A 14002-nucleotide genomic window follows, 5' to 3' on the forward strand; every position below is an offset into this window, starting at 1 on the left:
CCAACTAGATACTTTTTAACAGGGCCATGAACAACGTTAACCTACTGGAAAAGTTGACCTTCATTTCGGATGAATCAGAAGCACTTTAAACAGTGATACTGGCAGATGGAACCTAGCCAGATCCCTGAGGGTGTTCACACTTTTGCAACAACGTTGTCTCAGTCTTATGAGTACTTCCCCTCCTTAAAAAAAAAAAAATTAAAAAAAAAAAAAATAAAAAAAAAAAAATATATATATATATATATATATATATATATATATATATATATATATATATATATATATATATATATATATAAAAATATTGAATTAAGCTGTAGAGGTCATGTTTAGTGCAGAATTGTCACTTTTTGTTTTTTATTACAAAAGTCTGGCACTCGAATGGGGGTGTCTAGACTTTTTATATTTGCTGATCAAACTAGCAAAGTGAGGTTGGACTTGGGTGTCTATAGAGAGCCGAGCCCCCATTTCCTGGCATTTTCAAGGCCTGGTCCAGCAGACCTCACACTTGCGAAACTCGGGCCAGAACCAAACTCCAAACCAAGAACTTTATGGTACATTTAAACGTGGAAATTATTTTTGAACAGAAAAAAAAGGAGTCAGTGTTCAGCGTCCAAAACGTTCTCGCTTGTGCATATCTGGCATGTTCTGATTTTTTTTTTTTTGTTCTTACAGAAAAATGGTTTGTTTTTTGATCCAGACGACATTGAAATTCATATTTTCCTGAGTAATATGTAGGTATGAAAACCAGACAAGTATTTTTTATACATTCCTTTGAGATAATTGCAGGATGCAGCAGCCCAGATGATAGTTTGGGTGCGCAGCTGCTCGCTCTCCTTAGCCATCAAAGCTCAACCCCCCCTACACCACCCTGCATTTTCACATGGGGACGCCCCCTTGAAGCTTCTTTTTTTTTCTTTTTGGGTACTTTGATGCAGACTCACTGACGATGCGCTTAACAGAACCGTGTTTTATCTCGTCTAGTAAAGTTAACGCTATAAAAGCGTTAAGAGTTCAATTGCCAACATAAAAGCGGTACTTTGTAGTTGTTCAAACTTTCATGTTATCATTTAGGAAGATTTATTTATTTTTTTTTTTCAGTGACCATTTAAAACAATAATTCTTAAATGTGAAGGTACTTTATGGGGTACGCGAGATTGCAACAGGATTTGTAAATCTGATTTGCTGCTTTTTATGCCGTGACTAGAACAGTATGGTTGTCTTTTCAAATTAAGGGAAACTCAATTGGAACACAAAGCGACTTCTTTGCCTTTATTCGGTTAAACTTTATACCTATGCACATTGTCATTAGTGATGCAAGTTTCCGGCAGATGTGCCCGAAATAAAACCGATAATGTACACCCACCCAAAATACACCTAGAAAAATCACTACAAATGTGGTTTCTAAGTTGAATAAATCAAACACAGATGGCCGAGCACTATGTTTTAAATATTTTTTCCAATCCACAAACCCTCTCATAAGCCCTTACTACCCAAAAGGTATCCTGTTTTTGTTCATTTTTCAAATTTTATTTCTCAAAGACTGAAAAAAAGAACAAATGACTTGATTTGTCTGAACTAACACATCTTAAAAAACAAGAGTGTACAATCAAATCACATCAAATGATATAAATATTAATTTTTACCTACTTTTTAAAAAAATATTTAATGATAAAACGGAGAATTTAATGGCCAATACTTTGCATTTTTGTGTGCACAATAAAGTATTTTATTTTGTGGACACAATTTATGATTATTTTTAACTTTTTGATCGCCACTTTTGAGTGTCTAAATTTGTCCTTTTGACACCAATTTTAAATTACTCCCAAAAGAAGTAATGAAATACTTGCACAATGGAGATTTGACAAAATGAAAACTGCTAAATTCACTAAAAAATAGCAGGATTAACAGCATACAAAAAAAACGCACTCATTTCGTTGACAGATACTAATAACAATGCACATTGAAGTTGCTTTGATCATCCAGAGTGGCGAAACTGGGCCACGTCAACCGGACCAATCGGCTACAGAGAAGCTTGGAGGCGTGGTTTAAAATGCGGACAGAGCTCCAATTGGCCAGCCCTCTGCTCACTCGCCTGTACAGCAGGAGAAGTAATTTTAAAAGCGTATAAAGATTTGGGAAAAAAGATGACTGTGGATTGAAACCATTTTTTAATCATTTTTATTGTCTTCTGTTTTTTTAGAAAGTCTCCATCAGGGCGCACTCACGCACGCCTTCTCTTTTCTCTCTCTTTCTCCCTCCCACATTGACTCTCCCTCCCTCGCACCCTCCCTCCCACCACACACTCTCACTCTGGTGGGAGAAAGTAAAGCGGGAAAGTGAGGGAAGGGTGTGAGAAAGCTCGAGCTTTCAGGTGTCTGTGCCCCGCACTTCGGCGGACTCCATGGAGCTTTGAGGGCTGCCCCTCACAGCCTGTTTTGACCCCCCCTGCCGTCACTTTGGTGGCTCTTCTTTTTTTTTTTTTTTTAGTCCTGTCACCTCGCAGGAGGTTCAGTCGGCTGCTTCTCGTCGGCTGACTTTCTGGGAGAGGACACCCTCGCATCCAGCAGCAGCCGCCGCCGCTCCGCGCTCACTATGGATATTGCAAATTGCCCCTTCCGGAAGAAACGGAGGCCATGGAGCCCGGACATGACCTCCATCGCCCTGGTGGCCCTGGTGCTCCTCGCGCTGTGCCAGAGCACCCCAGCGCAAGCGGGTAAGACCACCTCCATTCTGGATTTTGAGGGTCACCTTTCGTTTTTATTTACCTCAACTCCACTCCGTGGCAGTGAATGAGTTAGGTTTTTCACGTTTTTGTACGTCAATGGCAGGGAATGAGTTCATAATCTTTTAAAATGAGGAATTAAATACAAAAGTGTTTAATAATGGATGCAAATACGAGAACAAGTGCGGGCAGCTTCAAATATAAAAATCACTTCAAATATAACTTCTTCGGGGTTGTGCTTTTGACAACTGTATTTTCTTTTTCTCCCGAAAATAAAAACCGTGTTTATTTTTGCTGTCGCAAATTCGCCTGAGCACCAGGGCGCCCATTGCCGCCTCCTGGTGCGCGTGTGCGTGCGCGTCGCCGCCCGCGCCAATCATAGCGAGCATGGCGCACCTCAACTGTCATTTATCGCGTCATTGTTCAATTATTACAATTGAGAAAAAAAATCAGTACAATGTGTTTCTTTGTGACGTAAGCGCCCCCTCCATCAGCACACTTCCCCCTCCCCTTCTGTGTGTTTTTTGGCCGTGCGCGTCCATTGGATTTTTCTGCTCATGAATGACTTCTTATGGGAGTTGATGCAGAGGAGAAAGTGCTCAGTGTGTCTTAAATGTGTGTTTGAAAGCACCTCTCTATAAGTTTGTTTGATAATGGCATAGTGACGTACCCCCCCGACACACAATCTAACCCCCACTTTTTTTGTACCTGTGCCTCCCCCCCCGGCTGCAGTGTAATTAGCAAGTCAATTATATTCATGCAGCATCGTACACCTGGGAGGACTTGCAAAGTTCTTCACATAGCAACAAATTGAATTAGTAACAATGGGAAAATTACAGCAGACCCCCATGTATTCACAAATTCTTCTCCCATTCTTGGATTCTTCATAAAATCCTACCATTCTTGCATTTATTTTTTTAACAATCAGCAGTTTATTCATGTTATTTTTCCGTAACCCCTATTTATTCCAGTTTTTTTAATGGTAATTCTCAGGAAACATCAGATATTCAAATGATTTAAAAACAGTTCACGTCAAGTTTAAAGATTTCGTGGGGTGTAAAATAATATTTAGTGAAACGTTATACATATAAGTCCTCATAAATATATGTCTATACATATGTATGTGTACACATATAAGTATATACACTTATACTGTATATTTGTATACTGTATATATACACATACATATATACATACATATAAATCTTTATATAAACACACATATCTATATACTTCTATAGGTAATTTATTACATTTGTATTCATCCAATTATTCCTTTATTATTTATTGATTTGTTTATACCATCAAATGACAGCTTCAGCTTAGTAAACTCAGTAGAGCAGGGGTGCCCAAGTCCCATCCTCGTTTTCTATATTTGCTTCAACCAGCACTTTTGATTCAAATGATTAGCTTTTGAGCAAACTTCACAACATCCCAATAATGAGCCTGATCATTTCAATTGTGTGTGTCGGTTGGAGGGAACCATCGAAAACAGGCTGGATTGTGACTCAGGAGGATCGGACTTGGTCACCCCTGGAAGAGAGGCTCTATTTGTATTGCTTGTTCCTTATTTAGTTCAAAGGGAGTCGGCAGATGGCTTAACAGGACAGTAAAAAGAAATCCGCCAACATGATTGGAGGAGAAATGTCAGTCGAGCGGAGGAGCGGCAGACGCATCTCCCAAAAAGTGCCATGAAAGAGGTTCTGTTCAAAGGAGATGCATTTTGTCCACATGGATGTTCCTCCTCCGTACGGTTCCTATTCAAAGCGTCAAATAGAGCTCCTCAAAGGCCGCTCTGTGCCCGTCTTCCTGGATAAACACAACACGGCCTCCTCTGAATGGAGCGTCTGTGAGGGCCTCCTCCGCCTCCTGAATCATTTCTCCACCTCACCTTCACTTCTCCACCTCCAGTGCTATGTCAACCTTCCCGTCCGCTCCAAAAGGGTCAATCTGCACTTTTAAGCTTGGCCTCACATTTCCTAGTCTTAACACTTGTGCAAGCGTTTTTGTTGTATATAGTTCCCGACATGACATGGGGCCTGAATATTAAATGACAGGTGTGCTCCATTTGCTTACTAAACCGCCCAGGATTAATAATAACGTGATTCAATCGCATTTTGTGTGCGTATCATAACAATTTAGTGTTTTGTTGACATAAAATCATATTTTGTCTGTACATTTATTTGCAGTGTTTTGGGTGTTAATTATACTCATTTCATAGCCAAAAATTAGAATTTTGCTGTTACAAATTAGCACAGGGTAAAATAGCTCAAATTTATTTTGGAGTGATGCGAAAATGAAGCCTCCTGTTGTGATATTTTGTCACTCCTCTAGGTGGTGCTCTTGGTTTACAGATTATAGCTTGTGCGATACAATAAATGAACATGAAGCCTTATGAACAGCTTTTTGCTCCTCTAGGTGGCACTCCTTTTTTACAAATACCGTAGAAATTTATTACATTTCCATAGCACTAGCCTTTATCTTTAAATCAAGAGTGCCATCTAGAGGAGCAGAAAATTATTACAAGTGGTTCATGAGACTCCATTATCTCATCACTAATGGAAATAACGGACGGTCAAATAAAGCTTCATAAATCACTTGTTATATTTCTTTAAGTTCTCCATGGATTTAAATTTTCACTACAAATTGAATACCTTTTCCTCACATTTGTCTTTATCTTAAAAATCAAAAGCAACATTTGGCAATGTCAAAAATATCACAAGTGCGGCATGAAGCTTCATTTTCCCATCACCAATGGGAACGTATTGAATTGCCATGTCATCTTTAAACCAAGCCATCTAGAGCAGCAAAAAAATTAAAAAAGGGTTCACGAGGCTTTGTTTTTCCATTTCTACTATATGAAGTAAATTCCCCCCCCCCCCATGTCATGCCTTGGGCCCTGAATGTTACACTACAAGTCAAATCCTGATATTTCTGCGCGCAATTAAATGTTTTCTCAATTCCGTGTGCACATATTTTGTGCCACAAAATTGCATTTTCTGCTCAGACACTCAAGCTTCAGCCAGAGTTTAATTTTGTGCGTGTGTGTGAATGTCCATTTAGTGGACAGGTCGGCATGGAAGTTTTGTTAGCATTGAATGCTAACTCCTGTCCCAGTCCCATCCGATCTGACCCCTCCCTCACCTCCCCGCTTCTCCAAACCGCATCATCCCTGCAGGTTTGAGGGAACACATGGAGCATCCGCCCACGCTTTTCGGCGGTTTTCGGCGTCGGGGTTCTAGGCGTCTCTCCACGGGGAGACAGAATAGCCTGCGCCATAATGATAGGCCGCGGTCTGTGGACGAGGCTATTCCTGCTCACTGTTATTTGGCGCGGCGCGGGAGGCCAGCCGAACCTCTTTTTTTTTTATATAATGTCCGTGCACGTCATGTCTTTTCCAGACATTAACACGCGCTGCGCAATTTGGAAACAAATATTCACAGCTGGGAACTATAGTTTGGTAGACGTTCTGTGCACTTACATTCTTTTTTTGTGGCTAAATAAAACAATTCTGAGGTTTCCCATTAGGAGCAAATAACCCTTGAAGTGTGTATTTTGGGAGTTATGAGTTTGCTCCACTTCTAATAATGAATGGATGGATGTCTGCTGTAGTACCAAGACTGACCATTGAGAGGCAGCACTCTACTTGTAGTATTACTATTAGTGGAACAAACTCCATTAGAAGAGGCTAAGCTAACTATTAGCTCAAGTATGAGCAAAGTATTTACTGTGCATGGGCCAAATTTGGGCCTTTCTGATATACAAGAGTTGATCTGAAAGTTTTTGCATTGATGAAATATTTTTCTTAGACAAGTAAATCCTAAACAGCGCAAAGCATTTTTGGATGAAAACAAAAATGAAGTATGCATTTGATGTATTCAACTTTGGAACTATATTTTTTTAATGTCAAGGCATATTCTATTCAGCAATTCCAGAAGATAGGTCGTGTAGTATCATTTTATTTAATTTGTGGCTCGTGTCACTAATGACGCTGTGCACCCATATAAACCTTACCAAAATAAAGGTAAACAATTATCTGTAATGGAGTCGCTGTGACACAGTTTAGCAATATGTTACCCGAAGTTCCAATTAGTTTGCTCTTAATTTGAAAAGGATGTTCTGCTATTTGCTGAAAGCCTGTTAAAATCTTAGATGACCTCCAAAGTGCCTCCTTGTACCCCCATGAGAACTTGCACCCTCATTTGAAAATCAGCTGATTTACAATATTTAGACTCTGCAATTAGTTGGGCAACTAATTCAGGACATAGAGTATCGTGAATTATGTATTATATGATGTGTAACTCTAACAAAATATGTGAAACAATAAAATACAAAAAAAATGCTCCAATTAACAACAACGTGGAAATTTCTGACATTTTCCTCCAATTTGCTCGAAAACACCGACAGATAGTAAAGCTAATGAATGTAGCCCAGATGAAATATGCTGAGTTAAATTCTGGCGAGAGAAAGACTGGCACGCGACTGCTAGTGTGGTCGCTGCTCACATTTGGTTGTCCTGCTTCAGGCCTCCAGGTTCCATCCACTGTGGTGTCCGTATCCATCCGTGACTTCCAAAACGGGACTGCGGCCTCTCTGGCCCCAAACCGCACAAGACTCACACGACATGCACACGTACACACATGCACAACTCAACCACACTTTGCGCAGTGAAACGTGGCAGGACAGTTTGTACTCATAATGCCTTAAATTGTCGTTTAACAAAATTTAAGTCTTCTTAGAGAATGATTAGAATGAGTGACACAACATTATATATCTAAATAAAACAATATCTAAGTTTCAAATCAAACGTTTTTTTGATTTATTTTTATTTAAACAAGTGAATTTCAATTTTCAATGTTTAGTAGTTCTTCTGCTTACCTTTAGAGGAAGCCTGAACACTAACAGTTTTACTAGCATCAACCAGTGGGGCTTATGCCTTCAAAATTTGGGGTCAGAAGTGGGGTACACCCTGGACTGGTTGCCAGCCAATCAATGTGCACATGTAATTGGAGGTTTCGTGTACTTGTGAAGGATACTGATACTTGCCACTGATACTTAAAAGACTTCAATTACAATTATATGTCATTGTGTTATTTGAAATGTATTGTGCAAGTAGTCTTGATTTTTTTAAAAAGTAGTATCGAATATCTCTAATACTAATACTGTATGCGTTTGGATTGTATTTGTTTCTCTTACTCAGCACTTTGGTCAATTTTCACTTATTTTCATTGAAAAGTTACTGTTGTACGCTCACAGCTAGTGAATCTTATTTTACGTCTTTTAAAAATAAAATTTGGAGTGCATCGAATGTTAGCAACTTCTTAAATTCGAACATGTACTTAACGGCTGGGCTTGTGCGGTTGGCAGATGGGCGGAAGCGACAGCTAAATCCGGAGCAAACCCTAACATATTCCAAGATGTCAATTCACTTGGAAAATGCCGCAAAATACACTATCACAGGCTCTGATTTATCGAGAACAAACTTTGCTTATTTTAATAATTCAAATGATAATTATAACTTTTCACATTTAGCTTTTGTTCAATTTGAGTTGGATTTTTGTCATTCATATGCAAAAATGTTTGTTTCTAAGTCAAGATGTATCATTTCAACATACCTCCTTGACACAATTACTACTTTCCTATTTGCCATGGCTTTGACGCCATCTAGTGGCATCTTGAATATGCGGTATGTTCACTGTAATTGTTTGTCTACCTGGAACCTCTGTGTGCACCACCAGACTGTGTGTGTCGCGCCTACTGCACAATGCAGCGGTTGTGCACAGGTGAGAGGTGAGAGGTCAGTGTGTCAGCTGGAGTGTGTATCTGGTATTTGACACAGCGGTACCACTAGAACAGGACCGGGAAAGGTATGCAACTAGATCCTTTTTGTTTTGTTTTTAATCTCACCTGCTGAAAACATACAGTCTCCTTGGTTTCCCTGTTGTAATTTGATTTCTTTAAAATGTATTTATTTATATTTTATCCAGTTCGTCTAATCCAACAAATGATGAATTGATTCTTTTTTAAATTTTACAAGTCAAATCATAGAAATTAGATCCACACCATTATATAGTAGTTGTGATTAATTATATATACAGTATGTACAGTATCTACACATATATACATAGACACACACACACACACACACACACACACATATATATATATATATATATATATATATATATATATATATATATATATATATATATATGACAGAGTGAGTTTGTGTCTCAATAAATGTCATTTATAAGGTACCTTTTCCACCATTAAGATAATAACAGAGATTCATGAACAACTCTCTGAATAGATGTTTATCAGGTTAACACAAGCGCCTTTTGTTGAAATACTCTCGGAACGCGATTACCCGCTATAATTACCGTACAGTGAGCGTATATACTTTATATACAGTATGTTTGTGTGTGTGTGTGTGTGTGTGTGTGTGTGTGTGGGTGTGCCTGACGTCTGCTTCCTGTCCCAGTGACCGGGTATAATTGGTCCCAAGGCAGCGGCCATCTGTGAGCTCATAATGTAAAAAAAAAAAAAAGATTTGTCCACTTTCATCTTTGGTCCAGGCTGAGCGGAGTCGGGTGTGGGCTGCCGTGATGTGGCAGGTCACGTGAGTTGAAAACAGAGTCCATCATTGTACTGGTGCTGCTTGGGTGGAGGGGTGCTAATTCTGTCGTCATAGGACTGCATTGTCATTTGTGAAGCTTGACAAAACACCCACAAACACTACTATTTAATCCTAAAAAAAAATATACAGAAAAATAATTATTTTGTATTAACCTGTCAGACTACATAATTTTCTAATGTTGCTGCCCATTCAAAAAAAAATTCAACATGTGGGGTGTTTTTGCTGGATGCTTGAAGGCTTAAAATTGTCCTTAGGTGTGACCTAACAAGAAATGCAGAAATTGAGAAAAATGAAATCAGTAAATTCAATATCGCTGTAAAATGGTTGCCCAAATAGAATTTTCACCACAATCTGCAGGGTCAAAATGGTAAATGCAACTTCTCAAAATCAACAAATATTTTTCACTGACTATGTATGTCACTGTACAAAAGAGGATTAGGCGGGATTAGGCAGAATTCTGACTTTAAAGTGACAATCCTGACTCTAAAGTGAGAATAGGATTTGGAATTCTAGTTCAAGTGAAAATTTTGACTCTAAATTGGGACTCATGTAAGAAATTTCGTTCTGAAGGCAGAATTCTGACTAAAGTGGGTGTAAAAGTTGGACTTCTGACTTAAAGTGAAAATTCTGACTAGGTTGAGGCTTAAGTAAGAAATTTCATTTTAAAGGCAGAATTCTGACTCATGTGAGAAATCTGACTTGACGTTTTAGAATTCTATGAAGTCAGAATTCCGAAATATGACTTTAAAGTCAGAATTCTGAAATGAATGTCAGTATCCTGCCTTTAAAGTGAGAAATTTAATTCCCAGAATTGAATGAGAATACTGTAATTCTCACTTTTGTCAGAATTCCAAGGAGTCAGAATTATCTCATTGTCAGAACTCCAACTTTAATATGAGAATTCTCAATTTAAAGTCATAATTCTAATTCTTGGAATTGATTAAGAATAATTCTCACTTTAAAATCTGAATATAGAGTCAGAATTGAGGCATAAGTGTCAAACTCCAGTCCTCGAAGGCCGGTATCCTGAATGTTTTCTGGCTGTCTCTCCCCAACACACCTGATTCAAACGATTAGCAAACTAAGCAGGATCCTGAAAAAGAATTGGGTGTGTTTGTCAGAGAAAGTTAGAAAAGGGACACCGGCTCTCGAGGACTGTAATTCAACACCTGTGCTTTAAAGTGAGAATTCTTAAAATTAAATGAGAATTTTGAGATAAGAGTCGGAATCCTGTTCCTTGAACCTTTTCCCCCACTGGCCCATATAGATGAACAAAACAATATTTTTTAATCACACGAACACGAATTTTCGTGGAAATAATTTGGCAATAATCAACGCACTGTTTGGGAATCCCAGCTTCTTTCTGATGATGTCACCACTTCCGAGTGAACTCCTAACATGGAACTTCCCACCGTGTCATTTTTCCTCTTCCTCTCACCGTGACACTTTTGCTTTCTTAGGAAAAGCGTGTAAATGTGAGTGTGGTGAAACATCAAAAGAGACAGAAATGTGACTCAGAAATGCTGGACTGCTTTGCGTTCCATCCCCGCAGCCTGGCTGACGGTTCCATGGCACACTTTTATTAGATTCAATTAACTTTTTTCTTTGGCCGCTTTACTGTTTGGATTTGTTTAGAAAAGAATCTTTGTACCAATGTGGGTTCAAGACTTTTTAGTTTTCTTCCTCTGCTGGCATGTCTTCTGTGTTTACAATTGTTTACGATAATTGTGTAAAAGTTTCCTCGCAACGCTTTTAAGTTTGAAAATAAGCAACTACTGTATGTGTTAATAAAAAGTTAAATACAACTGAACTGTATTTGACACATGTACTGCACCAGATTTAAAAATAACAATTTTCTCTCCGTAACTCAGATTATAGAATTGCCCTTAATAATACAGTGATGTTTTGCTTGCTAAATGTAGTCCACTAATTTATTATTCCAGCAGTAAAAAGTTAATATTCTGTCTAATTGATCTAATAGTGTTCCCTCACTACATCATGGTTCAGTTATTGCCTCTTCACTCTCTCGTGGATTTTCATTTTACTTTTTCTATTGCAGGTTTGGGTTGCTATTTTTCTTGCAAAATTTCTCCCTTTTAAGTCAGACCAGTCAATAAATAGCAATTTTATTTACTTAAGAAAAACAATTTCTTCTTCATGGATTTTCATTTTTGACCATATCTATTGCAGGTTTTCCTTGGGGTATTTTTCTTGATATTTTTTCCCCTTAGTTAGACCAGACCCCCCCAAAAAAAATCTAATTTATTTATTTATTTATAGAAGCAAAATAAATAATCAATAAAAAGGAACATGCAAAAATAAGTTCAACCTCAACTTTGCAGATTTTGGTTAATGTATTTTTGCAAACGTGAATACTGATTGAACACTTTAACCTTATTCATTTTTGTTTACAATCAGTATACTTAAAAACACTTTTTTCCGTTTGCTGTCAACTGAAATTGATATCACGTATGTGCTCAAAACTTGGGGAGCGACCAATCAGGGCTCATCTTTTAATCATGTGACATTCACAAACCGAGCTGTGTTCGGTCGTTTTTAGAGCAGTTGAACATTAGATGCAAATGTATGTGTGTGTGGAACGTGAGTCGTAGGGGGGGGGGGGGGGGGGGGGGGGGGCGTCCTCAAATCCTCCCCCCATCCCCCACCCTGCAACAGACTGAGTCTTACTGTACCTAGCATGCGCCTGAGCGACAATTGCCCCCACTGCCTTTGCCCCCCGCCCCCCCGCACACACAGACATTCACTCAAAGCCCTCTTTGTGCACCTGTAACCTGCTGGTGCTGCCGCGTCCGAGCGTTGCCGGGTCAAACGGTGAAACATGGCATAGCAATAAACTGACATCATCTTGAGTGTCGCATCTGTGATGGAATGTGGGTGTTCCAACACACCCACAGTTTTCCCGTTGTAAGGGACCAACAACCACATTTCTGTATCGTAATGCAGCCCTGTCATTGGTTCACCACCGCGAGATGTAACCCGGACAGAAGTGAACGTGATCTCCGTCTTCCCCCTTGCAGAACCTGTGGACGTACTGAAGGCCATGCAGGTTACCACCCTCCCCGAGGGTGTGAAGAAAGTGCCGGGCTTCTGCACGTCCCGTCGCTCCAGCAACCCTGACCACGCCTACCGCATCAGCAAGAAGGCTCAGATCTCAGCCCCCACCAAGCAACTCTTCTCAGGTAAGCTCTCCGACTTTTATCAGCCAAATCCTAATACTGAAAAAATACTAAAACTAACTCTCGCCTGCCCCTGAGTAGCCCTTCATTACGTTCTTGCGCCAGTCATGAAAATAGAGCCTTCAACCTTAACAATTGGACTCTTTATTTAACCAATCAGATTTCAGATTCTAGTCGCTGGCTCACAATAACATTTGCATTTCACTCTATCTCTCGTGTTTGTGATAAAATTCCCGAGCGCTGCAAACCTGCAATCATCATCATCATCAACGTCTGCTTATGAAGTTTGGAGATGCTCTGTAATTATGCGTCTGAGTGAGGATCGCAAGTGGAGTTTTTGTGGTTTAAAGCCGCGGACCCCGAACGTAGCTCCCATGAGGCTTTGCTTCTGATAAAAGTATTTTCCTGAAAGCTAGGCACACTCGTCTTCATTCTCCTTCATGAGACTTCTTTTTTATTTGACAATGATGTTCTAAATCATTGAAATCCAATTACATGTTGGTCTCACAGTCCAAGCTCCTTGGTTCAAATCTAGTCTTGGATCTGTCAAGGAACTCAAAGTGGACTTGCTCATGTCTTGTCACTTGCAGGTCGCTTCCCGGAGAACTTCTCCATTATGGCGCTGGTGAAGGCCCACGCCGGTCTCCAGGCCTTCCTCCTGTCGGTCTACAGCGAGCAGGGCGTCCAGCAGCTGGGTATCGAGCTGGGCCGCTCGCCCGTCTTCCTGTACGAGGACCAGCACGGCAAGCCGGCCCCTGAGGACTACCCGCTCTTCAAAGGCGTCAACCTGGCTGATGGCAAGTCAGTAACCAGCGCCGGTTGGGGTGGTGGTGGGGGGGTTAGGGGGACAAAAAAGCTATTACCAATGGTAACCATGGTAACTAAGCTCTAGTGTTAATGCCCCAGTTTCTAGCAGGTCCTGATTTAGCTTTTCTCTGTGTAAGCAAGTCTTTTTACAGACTGTATATGGTCATTTCTTTTTTTTTTCTTTTTTATTTTGGAGGGGGAGGGGGCAAAAAAGGCCTAACATTTTTTTTTAAATACCTTACTATACAAGTTGTAGAAGTATGTATTTTTTTTAAACATTTAACACCTTATGTACATGTTTTTTTAAATGCCTTACTACATAGTTGGGATTTTATTTCCTTGAAAAAAAAGGGCCTTTAGGTGTTTTGTCCAGAATTTGTGGTTGATTTTTCGCCTTGGTATGCAAGGTCTTTTTTTTAAGTCTTAGTTTCCATGGTTGCTGTTTTTTTAAGCACCTTACTACATGGGCTTTAAAAAAAACATACGTGGTTTACATATACGTGGCTGTTTATTGTTTGTTTGTTTTTAAGTGTCTTTACTATACATAATAGTTTTTTGGCGGTTGGCATTTAAATTAAAAAAAAAAAAAACACACCTTACCTTACCCACCTTGTTTGCTAATTAAAAAAAAAAGTC

At 39.4% G+C, this 14002-nt stretch overlaps 1 protein-coding gene across 1 annotated transcript in view; it reads left to right on the plus strand.

Moving 5' to 3' along the window:
• Positions 1 to 2595: 2595 nt before the first annotated feature.
• col11a2 (collagen, type XI, alpha 2) overlaps positions 2596 to 14002 on the plus strand; it is a 37091-nt gene continuing 25684 nt past the window's right edge. Inside the window, exons 1-3 of the mRNA XM_088404782.1 lie at positions 2596 to 2716; positions 12401 to 12562; positions 13150 to 13360. Coding sequence (XP_088260908.1) covers positions 2596 to 2716; positions 12401 to 12562; positions 13150 to 13360 — 494 coding nt within the window. The remainder of the gene's footprint in view (positions 2717 to 12400; positions 12563 to 13149; positions 13361 to 14002) is intronic.

The sequence above is a fragment of the Hippichthys cyanospilos genome, chromosome 21 (assembly GCF_059441005.1).
Source record: "Hippichthys cyanospilos isolate Australia breed blue-spotted pipefish chromosome 21, RoL_Hcya_1.0, whole genome shotgun sequence".
NCBI classification, from domain to species: Eukaryota; Metazoa; Chordata; class Actinopteri; order Syngnathiformes; family Syngnathidae; genus Hippichthys; species Hippichthys cyanospilos.